Source organism: Mustela lutreola, chromosome 4, assembly GCF_030435805.1.
Source record: "Mustela lutreola isolate mMusLut2 chromosome 4, mMusLut2.pri, whole genome shotgun sequence".
NCBI lineage: Eukaryota > Metazoa > Chordata > Mammalia > Carnivora > Mustelidae > Mustela > Mustela lutreola.
In genome coordinates, this window is record NC_081293.1 from 130,861,861 (window position 1) to 130,881,571 (window position 19,711).

Sequence of the window (19,711 nt, forward strand, 5' to 3'; positions counted from 1 at the left end):
CCCTCAGGCTGCCAGCCAATGAACCTGGGAAGCCTGATTCAGGCTGCCGGGTGAGAGAAGTCAGACGACGGGGTAGCCCGACAGCAAGGAGAGGCTTGGGGACAGATGCTTGTCCTGAATTGAGACTGCTTCTGAGAACAGGCTGACTGATGTATTAACCCGCCCGTTAAACTGCCCATCAGGGCATGCCTACTGTGTGCAGGGCAGAGAAGAAACACAAAGAAGAAGAAAGCTAAGCTTCCTGTCCTCGCATGCTCACAGTCCCCTGGAGGAGACATGGATGCAAAGGAAGGGACAGAGCAGGGAAGCTATGTCAGGAGGTTGGAGAACGGAGAGGCATCCTGAGCCGATTCTGGAGAGGACAGGCTGGGGTGGGAAGCGTTGGGAGGGAGCACATTCCAGGGAGAGGGAACAGCCCAAGGACAGGGCACGCTTTGGGAGCCGTGGGACACCCGCACAACAAAGTGATGGCATTAGGTTCTCACAGGGAAGGTATGTCTGGAGTGAGAGATGGACAGCATGAAGCCCCTGCTGAGGATGAAAAAGGGAAAGGCTGGAAAGCATATCTGCCTGGGCTCTCCGCTCCTGCACCTGCTGGCAGTGTCACAGGTCCCACTCACGCTCTGTCCCATCCACAGTCTCTCTCCCCAGTTTGTTCTGCGTAGATGATTTGAGTTAATTAACATTTTCCCAAGGTTACCTGTCAGGAGGGTATAACCAAAGACTTGACTGATCTGATAAAAAAAAAAAAAAAAAAAAAAAAAAAAAAACTTCATCTTCCTCTCCTATTGGACTCAGAATCAACATTAACCTGGCACTTACCAAACGTAGAAGTGTTTACAACCTCACATGTACTAACTTACCGACTCCTCACTGTGATCCTGGGAGGGTTGTGCTCTTGTCATCCTCGCCTGACAGGTAAGTAAGCAGAGACGCAGGTGCTCTGCCCTGGAGCTGCACAGGACAAGGGTCTGAGTGCCCAAGGAGTCCCACAGTAACCATACCCACCAGGACACAAAACAAGATGCACAGTATTCTCTTTGAAACCAGGCTGTCTTTACAGCGCTTGCTGGCTCTCTATATCACACACACACACACACACACACACACACACACGGTGAGTAGAATTTTCTCAGGCATCCCCGCAGGCACAGATTGTCTCTGTGTGCAGTTGAACCCTTTCCCTGCTTCTAGGTTGAGTCTCTCTCTCTCTGATTTTATTTCAGTCTGAGATCTCTCACTGGCACCTGGGCACTGGGGAGCCCAGCCTGGATGGTTGTGGTTCATGCTCTTTCTGAGGTCCCAGGAAGGAAGCAGGGGATTGGGTTACGGACTTCATTGAGTTGCCTTCTTGAGTTCTTTCCTCGCACCCATTCCCTCACCTCCCAACTTGCCCCTCCGCTCCTGGCCCCATCACATTCTCTGCCTAGCAGCCCTGCTTGCACCCATGGTACATGGCTCTATTATGCTCTAGCGCAGTCTGCACAGGACTTAATGGCTTTGCTGCTTGGAGAAGCCCACTTACTGACTTAGGAAAAGCCAAGCACAAGAACTGATCAAATCTTCACACAGCCCTGAGGTGGGCAATACCATCCTCACTCGACAGACAGTGACCAGATCTGCGTGAGGATGTCCAGCCACCAGTCCTTGAAGGAGACCCAAACCACTGTACACCGCTATCTCCAGCTAGGAGAGGATTTTTAAGGCTGAAAACCTGCTGTTGTTTCCTTTTTTCCCACTAGATATTTTCTTTTCTTACTTTTTTTTTTTAAGATTTTGTTTATTTATTTGACAGAGAGAGAGAGAGAGATCACAAGTAGACAGGCAGGCAGAGAGAGAGGGAGAAGCAGGCTCCCCTCTGAGCAGAGAGCCCAATGCAGGGCTTGATCCCAGGACTCTGAGATCAATACCCAAGCTGAAGGCAGAGACTTAACCCACTGAGCCACCCAGGTGCCCCTCCCATTAGATATTTTCTTTTTCTTTTTCTTTTTTTTTTTTAATAAAAGGAGCAGATGATGTAGTGAAAAAAATTCAAACAATACAAAACGAAAAGTGAAAGTCTCCCTCACCAATTCTGTAACCATCAATTGACAACAGTTTTCTAATGGACTAAAACAAGTATTCATCACACACATACAGCTTTTAAATTTACATAAAGTGATCATATTTTATACATTGTTCTATAAATTGCTTTCTTTCCTTTATGCTTTCATATCAGCCCACAGAAGAACCTCAGTTAGTTTCCTGTGTCACCCAGGATGAAATCCAAAGTCTTTAGTTTGGCCAACATAATTTTTTTTTAAAGATTTTATTTATTTGACAGAGATCACAAGTAGGCAGAGAGGTAGGCAGAGAGAGAGGAAGAGAAGCAGGCCTCCCACTGAGCAGAGAGCCTGATGCGGGGCTCGATCCCAGGACCCTGGGATTGTGACCCGAGCCAAAAGCAGAGGCTTCAACCCACTGAGCCACTTAGGCGCCCCATGGCCAACATAATTTTGATGCAAAAATTTGACAAAGATATTATAAGAAAGGAAAATTATAAGCCCATCTTACTCATGAACATAGATGCAAAAAATCTTAAAATTATTAGTAGACCAAACCCAGCAATATGTGAAAAGGATAGTATATCACAACCAAGTTGGGTTCATTCCAGGAGTTGTAATGTTAATTTAACATTCAGAAATATATCCCTGTAATCAACACATTAACAGATAAGGAAGAAAAAGTATTATGATAATCTCACAGAGAAAGCCATTCGATAAATTGTACACATTTGTTATACAAACAGAAATAGAAGGGAACTTTCTTAACCAAAGGGACTCTACAAAATCTATGATGGCAGAAGTCAGTGTAGCTGTTATCTCTGGGTAAGGAGCAAGTGGAGGTTTTGTGGGGGTAACATTCTATTTCTTGATTTGGTGGTTAGAGTTACTTTGTGATACAAGAGGTTAAAAAATGGAGTTCTTCCTGATGATCTCAGAAGGGTGGAGGGCATGACTGGAAGCTATGGAACTGACAAAAACAGGAGATGGAGATGGAGATGTAGGCTGCGAAAGAATGGAGGAAACAGGGTTTGGGTGTTCATGTGGATGTTGACCCAACCCAGGATGGTGTCCTATGATGGAGAGGAAGCTGGTGAGCCAGGGGTCAAGGTTCTCTGTGAATGAGAGGGAGTAATATGTGGGTGAAGTACAAAGAGAAGTATGCACTAGGAGATGGAGACATGCATTAGGGTGCAAGAAATTTATGTAGAAGATGATTACAACCTCACATGTACTAACTTATGGACTCCTCACTGCGACCCCTAGACGCCTTTCACTGGGTGAATGGTTCTAAAACAAGGAGACAACAGTCTTTATCTATTTTCCTCAACCACTTTTACAGTTGGTCTTAATTCCCACGAAGGTCCTGGAAAGTGGTTAGTATTTCGTTCTACTATTGGGGAAACCTAGATTCAGAGCAAGAATGCCTGAGCCACAGCCCAGGCCCCAGGGCTCTTTGAGGGCCTTGGGATGTGGTGTCAGAGCAGAGGTTGTGTCTGCCAAGGATAGGAATCATGGTCCCTCCATTGATCATCAGTTTAAATAAAATCGGGGTAGTAGCTTCTTTCAGGGTTGTCAGAAGCACTAAATGAGGTTTTGTGACATCGTAGGCATTCAGTACAAGTTTTCTTCTTTCTCTCCCTGGGCCATGCCACCAGCATATTCATTGGGATGTCTCCAAGTGTATCAAGTCTAGAAAACCCAGGATCCTGAAAACAGGTATGCAACCACTAAGCTACGAAGTGAGGCTGAAAAGCAGAGACTCCTTTCCCTGGTGAGGCTTGTTCTGGAGCCACATTAAAAAGAGGGGAGCTGGCTTGTCATAATGCTCTCTTGGCCAAACCCGTTGTCTTTCCACTCTGATGCTATCACGGGCGTGCTGATCAGAGGCTACAGGATCTTTGATAACATCGTCACCCAATGGCTAAGGCACATGTGCTTGACATTGTCGGCTTTAAACCTGTTTCCACTTCTAATGCATAAATGTCCATGGATACAACTCATATAAACAAAAGTACTTGAGGGTCTAAAATTATAATTTTTACGAGTGTAAAGGCGTCCACAGCAGGAATGTCAGATTTAGCAAATAAAAATCCAGCACACCCAGCTAAATCTGAATTTCCGGTAAACAACGAATGCTGCGTGGGATACACGCATATCAAAATATTAATCGTTGCTTGTCTGAAATTCGAATTTAATTTGGCGTTCTGCATTTTACCTGCCAACCCCACGCCTAAAGCCAAAAACTGTGCAACATCTTTCCCCAGAAGGCTACCAGGTCCGAGCTACAGTCCACCTCAGACGTTCCGGACGGGGCACTTCCGGTCGGGGGGCTGCGGAGGCCGGCGCCGCTCAGGCCCCACCCATCGCCGGAAGCCTTCCAGGCCAGGCCCCGCCCCCGGGCCCGCCTCCCGGCGCTGGGGGCCGCCCGCGGCTGTTGCCGGTCGCAGAGCGGGTGGAACCGCCTTCCCGCCTCCAGGGGGCAGCGGCCGCCCTCGGGTCCCTGCGTGGACAGTTCGGCGGCCGCGCCGCTCTTCCTGTCGCTGGGAGTGGCGGGCCGACCAGCGGGCGGCCCGGGCCGGCGGTCGCCATTCCCGTGTCGCTGCGCCCGCGGGGGCCGCCCGAGCCCGCCACGATGCCCCTGGGCCTGAAGCCCACCTGCAGCGTCTGCAAGACCACGTCGTCCTCCATGTGGAAGAAGAGCCCGCAGGGGGATATCCTCTGCCACCACTGCACGGGCCGGGGCGGCGCGGGCGGCGGGGGCGCCGGCTCGGGGGCGACTGGTGGGACTGGGGGCAGCAGCGGCGGTGGCGGCTTCGGCGCGGCGACCTTCGCCAGCACCTCGGCCGCCCCTCCGCAGAGCAACGGGGGCGGGGGCGGCAAGCAGGTGAGCTCCTTCGGCCCCTCTGGCGGGCGGAGGCCGACCGGGCGTGGGATGGGCGGAGATCAGCCGGGCGGGGACGGGGCGCGCGCCTGGGCTCTCCCGGATCACGGTGACCCTGCTAGAGAGGTGCGCCTGCTCCCACCCACGATGAGATCTTCCCTGATTTGGCCCATTCTAGCACCTTTTGTTATAGTGGGAAATTGGAAATGTAAAGAAGCAAGACAATTTAAAACCCGTCAGAAATCCCCGTCGTCGTAATCACTTTTGCGGTAGTAACCAGACCTCTCAGTACACACACGTATACACACACGTAAACGGGTCATGCTACTGGACCCACTTTCCCTGTTAAAGTTTATTTAATTAGTTAATGTTATTAAGTGAGATTACCATGTCATTGTTTTAATTGGCAGCGTAAGTATTCCATTGTAGAAAGGTCCATACCTAGCCCGCTCCCGGGGGTTGGGGAGCTGAGTTGTTAAGGGACGTTCTGCACTATAAACACAACAAACGAATAGTTCTTGCCTTGGCCTAGACTTCCTGGCCCACCTCTCCCGTGACCTATTGTAAGTACTTCACACCTTTTTGGAGGCGCTGGAGATGCTTGTCTAGGGCCCTCCCTGTTTTGATTAGCCCAGTTCTGGGATTACAACAGGGTAAATAGAAAAGCCACATTCTTACTTAATTTTTAAATAGCATTAGGTGGATACTCTGAAGTCCTTGTAAGATGGTGGCATCGGGACAGCAATCTTTCTGCAATTTTATTTATCTTTTTTTGTTCTTTAATTGTTTATGTAACAGAGTAAGCAGGAAATTCACAGGAGGTCTGCTCGGCTCAGAAACACTAAATACAAATCTGCTCCAGCTGCTGAAAAGAAAGTTTCCACGAAAGGAAAAGGGAGAAGACATATTTTTAAATTAAAAAACGTAAGATGATTGTGGATAGTGTCTTACAGTAATGGCATTGTGTGTGTAGTGTGTCCTGTCAGCGCCTTCATCTCTCATCGGTTCTTCCGGCGTTTCTGCGGTATTCTGGGGAGTGGTCCGCACTTCCTAAAAGTGAGCTCCGTTGCTGGAAGCTTACTGTTTATAGTTAATAATATCCATTCTCTTTTTTTAGTTTATAATTTTTTCCACTGGAAAATATAAAATTTGAGTCTAAAAGAAACATAAACCTTGAATGCATCTGATTGCATCCTTTCTGCAAGGAGATGGGATTATGTTTCTTGATATGGTCGGATATATTAGGGGAAAATTTTTTTTTTTATTCTTTAAAGATCAAAGTAAATAATACTAGAACTCATTTATTTCCATATTTGTTTGTTATTACAGCCCCAGAAAATGTATCTTATTGACTTATGATAATCAGTTGATGAATGTGAATCAAAAATATTGCCAAACCTTTCTTCTACTGTAAAAACTGGATGGTTAGAAAAACTTGTGCTGGGGGTAGTTGAAAGCACCCGTTTTTGCAATAAACTCTCAGTACTTTTGTATCACAAGGGGAAAATGGTCATACACAATGGATGGTGCTTTGTAGCCTACTTTTTTAAACCTCAGGTTGGTGTTCTTTCCTTTCAGAACAGGAATGCTTCCCTTACCAGTGAAGGCATTTCTTAAGATGGGCATATTCATTTGTGAAACATAAGTAAATTCTTGTGCCGATTCTTAATCAGAATAGTTGCCCCTAACTGGTTTAAGACTTTTATAATTTGGTTTTCTTAGAATGAGGCACCTCTTGACAAAGCGTGTTAAGTAAATGCATGTGACTATAGGCGTATCGCTCACACACACAGTTTCCTCCTCTGTGTGGTGGAGTCTGCTCCGCAATTATTTTAGTATCTGTTTTGCTAGCAACCCCTCTTCAAGGTTGTTCCCAAGACACGTTTGGGGAGACCTGGTTTTTGTGTTGTGGCATGTAAGCATGTACTACAGCTTAAGAAGGGATGGCAGTAATGGCTGGGTGGTGGCAAACGACTTAGTACTCTAAGGAAGTTTCATGTAAGCTGAGTTCAGCCTCACTGGAAAGTTACTTCTGATGACTTGCTGATCCCCAGGTGGTTCCATTGTTCAGTTGAGACGGAAAACGTCTTCAAGGAGACACTTTTTCACCTTGTGTTCACCTACACATGTTTTACGCCTTCCACTCCTGTTACGGCCAGGCCTTCAGAGCCAGGATATTGTTTCCAACCCAATGTTAGTATGTAATGAAGCTTCGAGAGCACTTGAGATAGATCTCAGCAGTAATGTTAGAAGCTTATGCTTTAGTTCTCAGAAACTTTTAAGCTGATGGTAGTAGAAATAGCCATAAAATTACTCAGACTGTGCTTTGCCACAACATTCAGAAAATCATTCAGCTTTTTATTGCACTTCTTGTCAACGAGCAACAGATTTAGTATTTCTTAAGTCATAGAACTCTTGTATATGACTGGAAAAATGCCTATATATGCTACACACACATACACACTAGGAATGTGCTAATATTTTTACTTTTTTTTTTTCCCCTAGCCCATCAAAGCTCCTGAGTCTGTTTCCACTATAATCACTGCAGAATCAATCTTCTACAAGGTAAGCATCTATAGAGTTACTGAGGGACAGTTTGGGCTTGTTGTATGATATGCTGCCAAATGTTGGATTTGTCCAAATGTCTCTGCTCCTCTGTATAATGTGTGACTATTCTTTGGTCTCTTCTTTTTTTAAAGGTTTTATTTATTTATTTATTTATTTATTTGACAGAGAGAAAGAAAGAGAGACAGTGAGACAGAACACAAGCAGGGGGAGTGGGAGAGGGAGAAGCAGGCTTCCCAATGAGCAGGGAGCCTGATGTGGGGCTCCATCCCAGGACTCTGGGATCATGACCTGAGCTGAAGGCAGATGCTTAACGACTGAGCCACCCAAGCACCCTGTATTTTGTTCTTTTCTAAGCTAGTTTTCCCCGTACGTGGCAGGTATAAAACATTTCATCCAGAGCTGAGATAGGAGGGGTAGTTGCTTATTGAAACATGGTATTTTTAAGTATTTTAAAATGCTGTTGTATAGTGTGGAGTCATGAAAGCATGAGCCACCTACGTCACTGTGACAGTCACTGTGGGAGAAGCACAAAACAGGGACTTGGACGAAAGAGGGAGTAGAGACTTGATATCTAGTGGGTTGGGGAGGCAGAGAGATTCTAAAATGCCTTTAAGCAGAAGTGAGAGGAATTAGGACAGTAGCGGGGATTAACATCTACTAGAAGCAGATGGTGAGAGAAAGTCCAAAATATTTTGATAAAAGAGTGAGGAAGTCAGGTTTCCTAGGGCCAGAGCGCATAGACAACCTGCTCCTTTGGTGGGAGACATGACATATCATTATTTTTGAACCAGAAGGCTTAGGAAAGGGGTTGCAACACAGAAACAGCTTCCAAAGCCTGGCGGTCCTGACATAGGCAGCAGCCATTACATGCTGTTGATATTTTGGGGTCTGAACTATTTTGTGGGGGGCAATGGCACGAGTTAGTGCTTCATAGCTGGCCCAAGTGGACCAAACACTGAGAAACTCAAGTGTGATACTCTGTGTGTACCTTTTATGTTGTCAGTAGCCCAGAATCTGTGTAGTCTAGAACAGCCTCTACACAGGCAAACATTGCTCCTATGTTTCCAGTATTTCAGGCATTGCTCATAATAAAGCAGCTAAAGTTTAGTATGTGCTTGGTGTGAGTCAGGCCCTGAGGTGAGCGCTTCATAGGCTTTACTTCATTCTTTGAAATAAACTCCACTCCATGAAGTGCTACTGTTATCTCCATTTTATGGATGAAGAGTGAAGCACAGAGAATTTCAAGAACTTGTTAAAGATTCTCTCACCAACAAGTCGTGGAGCGAGGCAGTCTGCTGGCAGAGCTCAGCTCCTCACCCCACTGGCAAGTGGCTGTGTGACACTGCATTGAGACCAACCTCTCTGGTGTTTCTTCATCTATGAAAGAGGGGTTGTAAATAGCAGCCATTTCAGTGGGTCAAGCGAGGTCCTGTCTGTTAAGCACTTAGCAGAGTAAGCGCTCAATGAATAGTAGAAATTAGCATCATCAGGTTTTCAAATTTGTGTATCACTCTCAATGCTGAACATAGTTTACAGATTAAGTCCAGAAGCAACTGGTTGGGAGGCACATGGCTGGCTCAGTCAGTAGAGCATACAGCTCTTGACATTGGGGTTGTGGGTATAGAGATTACTTACATAAATAAATAAACTTAAAAAAAAAAAAAAGCAGCAACTGGTTTGGCTAAGGATTTAGTTAACTAATGATTTCCAGGCATGTCTCAACCAAAAGGCAAAAGGTGTGTGGAACCTGTTATTAAACGTATCGTTTTTTTTTTTTTAAGATTTTATTTATTTATTTATTTGAGAGAGAGAGAGAGCGAGCGCATGTGCCTGCTGTGGGGCTCTATCCTAAGACCAGGAGATCACTACCTGAACCAAAGTCAGACGCTTAAGTGCTTAACAGACTGAGCCACCCAGGCACCCCACAAATATTGTATTTCTTTTTGCTGTCTGCCACCCTGCCCCTGTTCGTTAGACAATAAGGACAAAGTGTAACAAAATGTTGAGGTCCTGCTGCCCATACACAGGATTGCAGAGGCTGCTGCTGCAGGTAGCACTGGGGCAGGAGGGCTTAAGAGGTCATTGCCATCTGCTGAACTCGAGCCCAGATCAGGCATGCCAGAGGGAGCTGAGTGCAGCCGCTGGGTCTGACAGCCAGGAGTATGGGCACCCAAGACCCCAAAGGGTTGAATGGCCTCCCTGTGGCAGAAGAGCCTCATGAATAGCTCTGCTTCCTCCTAATCCGGTGTTCACAGTATTGCATTGATCTTCTTTCTCTTCTGCCAGAAACCCTGAAACCTCCCTGCAAATGAAGGGACTCCCTAGATTAAGTGCCTTAGTCATGATTAGCGCTTTCTGTATATCCATGCACAACACAACACAGACTAATAAACAGTTAACCAGGTTTTAGGTACTGCTTGCCACTGGAATCTTTTTTTTTTTTTTTTGTAAGATTTATTTATTTAGGCACATCTGGGTGGCTCAGTTGGTTAAGCATCTGCCTTTGACTCAGGTCATGGGATGAAGTCTCATATCCAGCTCCTTGCTCAGCAGGGAGTCTACTTCTCCTTCCTCTACCTCCCCTTGTACTCTCTCTCTCCCTCTGCCTCTCAAATAAATAATACATAAATAAAATCTTATTTTAAAAAGTTTATTTATTTTTGAGAGCATGTGAGCAAGCAGGGAGGGGGGCAGAGGGAGAAAGAATCTCAAATGGGCTCTGCACTGAGCACAACCCTGAGATCATGACCTGAGCCGAAAGTAAGAGTCCAACACCCAGCTAACTGAGCCACCCAGGCACCCCTGGAATCTTTCAGTAAGACATTGTCTTTGCCTTGCAGTTCTGTTTCCACACTATTATGTATTTTGAGTTAATATTCATTCAGCATATATTTGAGTGTCTATGTTAAGCAAGACCCTCTTAATCATTTATAATTTGGGAATAATGATTCTACGTGTGGACAAAGCAAACTATAAATGCAAAGTATTTATGTGACAAATTACTAAAACATTAAGTAGTGGCTCCAAGGACCAGCTGATGATGGACATGAACTACCAAGTAGCAGATTGTGACCCACATTGACTCTGCCTGTCCGTAGGCGATCCACATGCAACACAGTTGAAGGATCCACCAGGAAAAACTCCAGTCACCGCTCACTCACTGGAAATATTTCTTCAGAATTATTTTTATGGTTGAAGGGCACACTACAGCAGCTTTCCCTCCTGCCAAGGCCCTATTTTGATGGAAGCCATGATAAATCACACTTGGTTCCTACAAGTCAAGGTTACTTTTGCCGACTGAGAACCACACCCACCTAAGGGAGTGCTGGGAATCATAAAGATTTGGATCAGCCATTATGGATGTTCAAGGGAGAAATTATTTCCTTTTGAAGACCTAGGGAACTAGACATGCAACAGATGACACAGTCAGAGTCATAAGGAAGGCTTGACACAGACAAAACAGATGAGTTAGTTGGCTGCGAAGTGGAGCAGCGATAAGACCTGAAGCCGTGAGTGCTGGAAACGCAGGTAACTCTTTTGGGCAGATAGCTGAGTGAATGGCAAGGGACCTGTCCTGAAGAACGGTTATAATCAGAGGAGTTTCTCTCGTTTCTTTGGGTTTGAATGTGTGGTGTCCATTTTCTTTATGGGTGGCCGAGGAGGAAGGAGTGTAGAACGTATTCTCATCAGGTAAGCATTGCTTTTCAGTATAGGACAGAGATGCACCCTGGAGCCAGTGAAGGAGCCCCAGCTGCATTCCTGCCTTAAGTAGCCTTCAGTAAGGTCACTTCCCCTTTCTACAGTTCAGTGGCTGTAGCCCAAAAAATAGGGAATATCATTGTTCTGATATAAAATCAAAGTCTCTTCATAAAAATGTTTTCTCCAGATGCACGTTTTCGGGGTTGTGTATAATTTTTATTTAAGAGTGAACAACTTTAGAATTGGTATCCAGGGCCCCTGGGTGGCTCAGTCAGTTGAGCGTCCCAATCTTGATCTCAGCTCAGGTCATGATCTCAGGGTCGTGAGTTTAAGCCCCATTCAATGTGGAGCAAACTTAATTCTCTCTCCCCCCCTCCAAAAAAAAAACAAAAAGGGGTGCCTGGGTGGTACAATCAGTTAAGCATCCGACTTGATTTCACGTCAAGTCCTGTTCTCAGGGTTATGAGAGCGAGCCCTACATTGTCTCTGTGCTCAGCATGGAGTCTGCTTAAGACTCTGTCTCCCTCTCCTTCGGCCCCTCCAGCTCTACCTGAGTACACATACACTGTCTTTTTCTCTCTAAAATAAATAAATCTTTTTTTTTTTTTTAAAGATTTTATTTATTTATTTGACAGAGAGAGAGATCACAAGTAGGCAGAGAGGCAGGCAGAGAGAGAGAGAGAGGAGGAAGCAGGCTCCCTGCCGAGCAGAGAGCCTGATGTGGGACTCGATCCCAGGACCCTGAGATCACGACCTGAGCCGAAGGCAGCGGCTTAACCCACTGAGCCACCCAGGTGCCCTAAAATAAATAAATCTTAAAAAAAAACCCTCTCTCCCTCTCTCTTTGGGGGTCCCTCCACCCCCACTCAAGCTTGCTCTCTCTCTCAAAAAAAAAAAAAAGAAAGAAAGAAAGAAAGAAAGAAAGAAAGAATTGGCATCAACCATATAAGCATTGATGCATTGGACCATCTCAAAGGTGTTTTACTGACCACTGTGCAAACTGTTCATTTCATGTTGGGGAGGTTTTAATTCATAGCTCTGGTACTTTTCTCTATTTATATTTCAAATATGGGATTGTCTTCTGTTTCCCCCAGGGAGTATATTACCAAATTGGAGATGTTGTTTCTGTGATTGATGAACAAGATGGAAAGCCCTACTATGCTCAGATCAGAGGCTTCATCCAGGACCAGTACTGTGAGAAAAGTGCTGCCCTGACGTGGCTCATTCCTACCCTCTCAAGCCCTAGGGACCAGTTTGATCCTGCGTCCTACATCATTGGTGAGTTTGACAAGTGGTACAGGTTCCTGAACGCAGGGAACTCTGCTTTATTACGTAACAGAAGCTATTAGTCTGCTTGGGCTGCTGTAACAAAGTACCGTGGCCCAAGAGGGGATAAACACAAAACCTATTTTCTCACACTTCTGGAGGCTGGAAGTGAAAGATCAAGGTGCTGTCAGGGTCACTTTCTGGTGAGAGCACTCTTCCTGGCTTGGAGGCGGTCACCTTTTCGCTGAGTCTTCACGTGGCCTTTCCTCCATGTGTGCACACTCCTAGCATCTCCTCACCGTAGAAGAACATCAGGCCTATCGGGTTAGGGCTCCAGCCTATCATCTCATGTAACCTTAATTATCTCATCAAAGGCCCATCTCTAAATACCATCCCACTGGGGCTTAGGGCCTCAACAAACGGAGTGGGGAGAATATAATGCAATCCATAACAAACGTAAGCCTCATTTACTGTTAAAAAGTAAAGAGCTTTGTAGAAAATATGAAAGACATTTTATATAGTTGGGGTTTGAGTGCTATGGGTTATTTTGAGTTAGAGCAGTATATACCTATTAAAAAGTGATGTAGATAAGATTTTTCTGAGTGACCCAGTGTTAAACTCTTATATTAAAAGAATTTATTGCTCACGAATGAGGCTTATTTAGGCGTATTTTTTTTTTTAAGATTTTATTTGTTTATTTGACAGACAGAGATCACAAGTAGGCAGAGAGACAGGCAGAGAACGAGGAAGAAGCTGAGCAGAGAGCCTGATGTAGGACTCGATCCCAGGACCGGGGGATCATGACCTGAGCCGAAGGCAGAGGCTTTAATCCACTGAGCCACCCAGGCGCCCCTAGGCATATTTACTTATAAAAATCTAGTTAAAATAATTTCATAAGAAACCGTTCCCATTATTTCTAGAATCTTAACAGATTTTCGTTATGTGTCCCTCTACATGTCACATACCTTATCCTAGACCTTTTATAACATATCGTGTGTAGTTGAAATGGCAGTGTCTGTGCTCTTAATAATTTCAAGGCTGACAGAAGAAATGGTATAAATGTTTCTTGACAGACTCACAGGAATAAATTGCTGATTAATACAGGGGTTTTGTTTTTGTTTTTTTTTAAGATTTTATTTATTTATTTGACAGATAGAGATCACAAGTAGGCAGAGAGGCAGGCAGAGAGAGAGGAGGGGAAGCAGGCTCCCCGCTGAGCAGAGAGCCTGATGTAGGGCTCGATCCTAGGACCCTGGGATCATGACCTGAGCCAAAGGCAGAGGCATTAATCCATTGAGCCACCCAGGTGCCCCTTAATACAGGTTTTAAGAATATTCAGAGTTTGTAAGTTACCTCATATTTTCAGCCTTTCTGCAATGAGCATGTATTACATTCGCATACAGAGTTTTGTTTTGTTTTCCAGAGGGAACTCAGGGGACAGATAATGTGCTGCTGTTACTCTCACCTGTGTGTGAAGTTTGATACGTGATCAGTTTTAGCCTTTGCTTGTAGGTACATAGAAGAGTGGACTTTAATCTGAATGATCTGTAGGACAGGATTCTTGGTAGAGGCAGAGATGTGGAGAATCACTTCTGGGGCTCCCCTCCCACCTCCCATTCCTCCCAATCCTCAGACACAGGAGCGGGGAGCACAGCATAGGGGTTCAGAGCACACAGAGCTGGACGATCTGGTTCCTCACTCAGCACTTATAGCCGTGTGGCTATGGACAAGTTCCTCGATCTCTCATGTCTCATTTTCTCACACATAAAACAGGAATAATAATGGTGTTTTCCAGGCACCTGGGTGGCTCAGTGGGTTAAGCCTCTGCCTTCGGCTCAGGTCATGATCTCAGGGTCCTGGGATCGAGCCCCGTTTCGGGCTCTCTGCTCATCAGGGAGCCTGTCTCTCTGCCTACCTCTCTGCCTACTTGTGATCTCTCTCTGTCAAATAAATAAAATCTTTAAAAATAAATAAATAGGGGCGCCTGGGTGGCTCAGTGGGTTAAGCCACTGCCTTCTGCTCAGGTCATGATCTCAGGGTCCTGGATTGAGCCCCGCATCGGGCTCTCTGCTCAGCGGGGAGCCTGCTTCCTCCTCTCTCTCTGCCTGCCTCTCTGCCTGCTTGTGATCTCTCTCTGTCAAATAAATAAATAAAATCTCTTTAAAAAAATAAATAAAATAAATAAATAAATAAAATTTTAAAAATAACACTACCTTTCTCAGAGCACAGTTGTGAGGACTCAAAGTATCGTTTTATGTACTCAGTACTTAAAACGGTGTGGGCATATAATGAACACTGTACACTGTATAGTACTAATACAAGTTTTAGAATCCTTTCTGTATTGAGTCACTGTTTGAGGGAGTTGAACAACTAAACTAGAGAACACAGAGATGGACTTAAGAATACTACATGTATCAAGGACTATGGTCAGGTCACCACCACCAGAGTGGTTTCTCCTAGCGTCCAGGAATGTTTATCTTTTATGAAAATGATATATATGTTCAAAAATGTGTTTAATCTTTCCATCAACTGCCTTTAGGACCAGAGGAGGATCTTCCAAGGAAAATGGAATACTTGGAATTTGTGTGTCATGCACCTTCTGAATATTTCAAGTCCCGTTCATCGCCGTTTCCCACAGTTCCGACCAGACCAGAGAAGGGCTACATATGGACTCATGTTGGACCCACTCCTGCAATCACTATTAAGGAAACAGTTGCCAACCATTTATAGTTTAGAAAGTGAAACTTCTTCCAGTCATTTTGTATTCATACTCTTGTAACATATGCCACGTGTTTCTTTCATGAAATTCTTAGATGGAAGGATGACTAAAAATTTTTCCCTAACTACCCAGTAATCATTAGCTTGTTTATTACTGGGAAATTTAAAAGGGATAACAAGGAATTAAATATATTTTGAAGTTAAATATATTCTATATGTGTATCTTCCCAGGCAAAGAGTGCAATTTCCAAGGGGACCATTAGGAACAGGTAGTATGTATTTTTCTCCATGATTTATTTCTAGAAACTCGTTACAATCAATGGATTGTATTTTTCTACTAGAACAAAATATTAATTAAGGTTGGATTTCTGACCAAGGACTTAATCAAATAAAGTGTAGCTATGACCAACTGTGTTTATCACAAAGTGACATAAGCTTTATTTTTTTCATCTAGAAAATGCTAGATAGACTTTAACCTTAGAGATAGTGATTGGTAGATGATTTTAGTAGCCTCAGCTTTAAAATACTGTGTTCTGTAGCAAACAGATTCGGAGTTATTTTGTCGATCTGCATTGTTTCCATCTCCCTTCTCAAAGTGAGGCTCCCAATCAAACCATAAAATTTTACAACGCAGGCAATCAGCTTTGTGAAGAGCACATGGGAGTCATGTAGTGTTCAGGCATCCCCCTTGGTAGTTTCTTGACTATCATTAAAACAACCATTGGGCAGTCAGAAAAATGACTAATAGGTTGTAAGCATTAATATCTTAAAAAAAGTCTACTTAAACTATCTGCTGTAGACTCATAGTAACAGGCCTAAAATAAAGTCTTAGACACCCTGTTTTTTATGAAATTGTCAGAATTCAGGTATAGGTTTTACTTAAGTGCAGGTCAGCTAACAAAGGGAATAACAATGTGGAAATTAGAAGAAATGGAGGTTGCACACACCCACCTCTTCTATCCTGACTTATCCAGCATTTTTCAACCCCAGTAAAGTTTGCTGGAATCTAATTTAATCATAATGATTTTGAGTTGTAGCAGTTTTAGCTGTTAACATTTTTCTGCATAGTTATGGTTTGTATGTTAGAAGGAAGCAACTGTAGGTAGCTGTGTTCATAGTTCTCTCCACAAATGTTACTGTAAATTGATTGTAAATACCACTGTAAATAGCTGAGTGCCAGTATTCAAACTTTTGGATTAAAATATATTTTTTACCCTGTATTTACTTTGGATTTATTTACATTTATGTAAAAATGGTATGAACAGAAAATATCAGTGTTCTGCTCATAATTTGGAGCAATAGATTGATCAATACAGAATTGATTTTAGGAAAATTTCAAAGAGTGGCCAATTGATAAAAGAAATAATATATGAAACTTATTAAAATGAGGATATATTGAAAAATCAGTATATACACATACCATTTGGTTTATAAATTGGTAAATACTTACGTAATAGTTTTTTAAATAAAGATTAAATTTTCACTTTCTTCCTCAACAAATACCAATGGCATCCACTGTGTACCAGGTAAATTCATTCCTTTTCTCTTGTTATTGAAGACATACCCCAATATGGCCCCATTCTACATTCCCAGCCTTGTCTCCTTCTCCCTACCACTGAAATGTTTCCCCCAATACCCTTCTCACTTTGCTGGCTGAACTCTTGTTCATATTGTTCCCCATCAACTCCACCCCAAAGGTCTTTCTTAAGGCCCTTAAATTCTCTTTCTCCATGAGACCTTTCTAGATTCCCATGAAGCCTTGAAATCATTCAATATCCTCTTCTATTGTTGCATTTAAGTTTCTGCTTCTATTAGTCCTACCCCTGCCCCTGTGCTTCCTGGAGGACAGAGATGTTGTGGTTTGTGGTGGTTGTGTGGTTTTAAGATTTTATTTATTTGTCAGTACAGGCAGAGGGAGCAGCAGGCAAAGGAAGAAGCAGGCCCCCCACTGAGCAAGGAGCCTGATGCGGGATTCAATCCCAGGACCCTGGGATCATTACCTGAGCCAAAGGTAGATGCTTAACCGACGGAGCCAGCCTGGCATCCCAGAGATGGTGTGTTTTATTTACTCATTATTGGAACTCCCATAGTACCTAACTTGGGTCCATCCTTGTGGCAGGTGCTTAGTGTAGAGTCCAAGTTGGATGCTGTTCACTAAAATAAATGCCTGTTGATATTTTAGTTAATACTAGTGCATACTAACTTTGGCTTAAATTTCAGATTCTCTATGGTCAAGCAGAATTTCAAATTTTTATCAGATTAATATTTTCAAGATTTTTTTAAGACTGTTTTTAAGATTATTTTCTATTTTTTAGAATTGTTTTGGCAGGATGTTTTTAGAATGAGCTTTAAGTAATTCCTATACACAGATCTTGCCATGAGTATCTAGAAAATTCATCCCAAACCATTCAGGGCCTTGGCGGATACAGGTTCAAGTTCGTCCTTCCTCTCCTCCACTTCAAGTCCATCTTCCATTCCAGACTGCCTGCCCCGCTGGCCCCATTGCCAGACACAGAAGCAAAAGCCTTCCATACATAGACTGTTCAACAGGCTCCCGTAGTATATAAAGTAAAATCTCTAGCTTGGATCCTTTATTCTAGATCCTCCTTAGTGTTTCTGTCTTTCTGATCAAATCCTGACTGATACAGTTGCTGAGACTGAAAGAAAATGCATCGAACCACTGTTTTTCATGATAAGCTATTTAGAATTATTTGGCCCCCTTTTTTTTTTTTTTTTTTTTTGGTACTATATATATTACATTTACTTTGGTAAATGTTTTATTTTTTTATTTTTTTTAAGATTTTATTTATTTATTTGTCATACATAGAGAGAGAAGCGAGAGCAAGCACAGGCAGACAGAGTGGCAGGCAGAGGCAGAGGGAGAAGCAGGCTCCCTGCCAAGCAAGGAGCCCGATGTGGGACTCGATCCCAGGACGCCGGGATCATGACCTGAGCCAAAGGTAGCTGCTTAACCAACTGAGCACCCAGGCGTCCCTACTTTGGTAAATGTTTTAAATTAGAAGGTAATGAGGTCACATAGGGAAAGGTGGGACAGACTGAATTATAAGATTTTTATTTATTTAATATATTGTCTTATTTTTTTAAAGATTTATTTATTTGAGAGCGTGAGACTCTGAGCAGGGGGAAGGGCAGAGAGAGAGACTCTCGAGGAGATTCCCTGCGGAACATGGACCCTGATGCTAGGGAGATCCCAATGCCCTGAGATTATGACCTGAGTCAAAACCAGGAGGTGGACACTCAACCAACTGAGCCACTCAGATGTCCCTATTTTTAAAAAAAAATTTTAAGTAAAATCTACTCCCCTGTGGGGCTTGAACTCATGACTCTGAGATCAAGAGTCACATGCTCCAGGTGCCCCATAATGGGTTTGTAAATTTTTTTCTTAAGGAATTTTTGTAATCCTCCTTGTCTCTTTTTTTTCTTTCTATCAGTAGGCATCTTTACTGTTTGTATTTTGTTTTGTTTTGTTTTTTAAGTAAGCTCTATGCCCAGCGTGAGACTTGAACTCACAACCCTGAGCCAGAACCAGCCAGGCATTACATAAAAGCATTACATAAAATTCTAAATTTCTGTCAGAAAGATGTGTATACAAAATATAAACCAAACCAAAATAAAAGAGGAAAAAATAGCTCACTCGTGGCTGTTGGCAGAAGGCTTCAGTTTTCCACAATGCTGGCCTCTCCATAGCGTTGCTCACAACATGGCTTCCACCAGCATGAATGATCCATGATATAGAAAGATCCATGATATAGAAATACCCAAGACAGAAACCACCACCCTTTTATAACCTAATCTGGAAGTGACAGGCCATCACTTCTGCCATGTGCTGGTGGTCACAGACCAACCCTGGTAGGTATAGTGTGGGAGGGGACCACATAAAGGTGTGCATTCGGAGGGCAGGGACCATTACGGGCCAGGGACCTAAGGACCACTAGGAATCCTTGCTAAGAAGACATGAAATGTGGACAAAAATATGTGTAAGAAGAGGTTTTTCCAGTATTGTTTAAAATAATGAAAAACAAGAAACAACCTGAAGATACAAATTCTGATGTTTATAATGGAATTTTAGGCAATGAAAAATGCTTATAAAAATGCTCAGTGCAGGGTCACCTGGGTGGCTCAGTCAGCTGGGCACCTGTCTTCAGCTCAGGTCATAATCCCAGGGTCCTGGGATTGGGCCCCATCTTGGGCTCCCTGCTCAGTGGGGAGTCTGCCTCTTCCTCTACTGCTCCCCACTGCTGCTGCTCCCACTCGCTCTCAAATGAATACATTTTTTAAAAATCTTTTTAAAAAGCTCAGTGCAAAAAAATATAGAACTGCATGAACAATGAATGGTTCTGATTCTGTAGAACACCTACATGCAGGTAAACATAGAGTAGAAATAAAATGTCAATGACATTTAGCATTAACAGTGAACTTTATATTCTTTTTTTTTTTTTTTAAGATTTTATTTATTTATTTGACAGACAACGATCACAAGTAGGCAGAGAGGCAGGCGGGGGGACAGGGGAGC

The 19,711-nt window shown here is 43.6% G+C and overlaps 1 protein-coding gene across 1 annotated transcript; it reads left to right on the plus strand.

The window, feature by feature from the left end:
* The first annotated feature begins 4,484 nt into the window (after positions 1 to 4,484).
* Positions 4,485 to 16,397, plus strand: GATAD1 (GATA zinc finger domain containing 1). Its single transcript, XM_059171100.1, has 5 exons — positions 4,485 to 4,929; positions 5,725 to 5,850; positions 7,432 to 7,491; positions 12,288 to 12,471; positions 14,999 to 16,397. The coding sequence occupies exons 1-5, from the start codon at positions 4,678 to 4,680 to the stop codon at positions 15,187 to 15,189; spliced, it is 813 nt and encodes a 270-aa protein (XP_059027083.1). The 5' UTR covers positions 4,485 to 4,677; the 3' UTR covers positions 15,190 to 16,397.
* The last annotated feature ends 3,314 nt before the right edge of the window (positions 16,398 to 19,711 follow it).

What these genes read in the sequence shown, in the direction of transcription:
- GATAD1 (XM_059171100.1), top strand. Translation starts at nt 4,678, where the DNA reads ATGCCCCTGGGCCTGAAGCCCACCTGCAGCGTCTGCAAGACCACGTCG. An exon ending in ATATTTTTAAATTAAAAAAC is followed by an intron (nt 5,851 to 7,431) that starts GTAAGATGATTG and finishes TTTTTCCCCTAG; the next exon opens with CCCATCAAAGCTCCTGAGTC. An exon ending in TCCTGCGTCCTACATCATTG is followed by an intron (nt 12,472 to 14,998) that starts GTGAGTTTGACA and finishes AACTGCCTTTAG; the next exon opens with GACCAGAGGAGGATCTTCCA.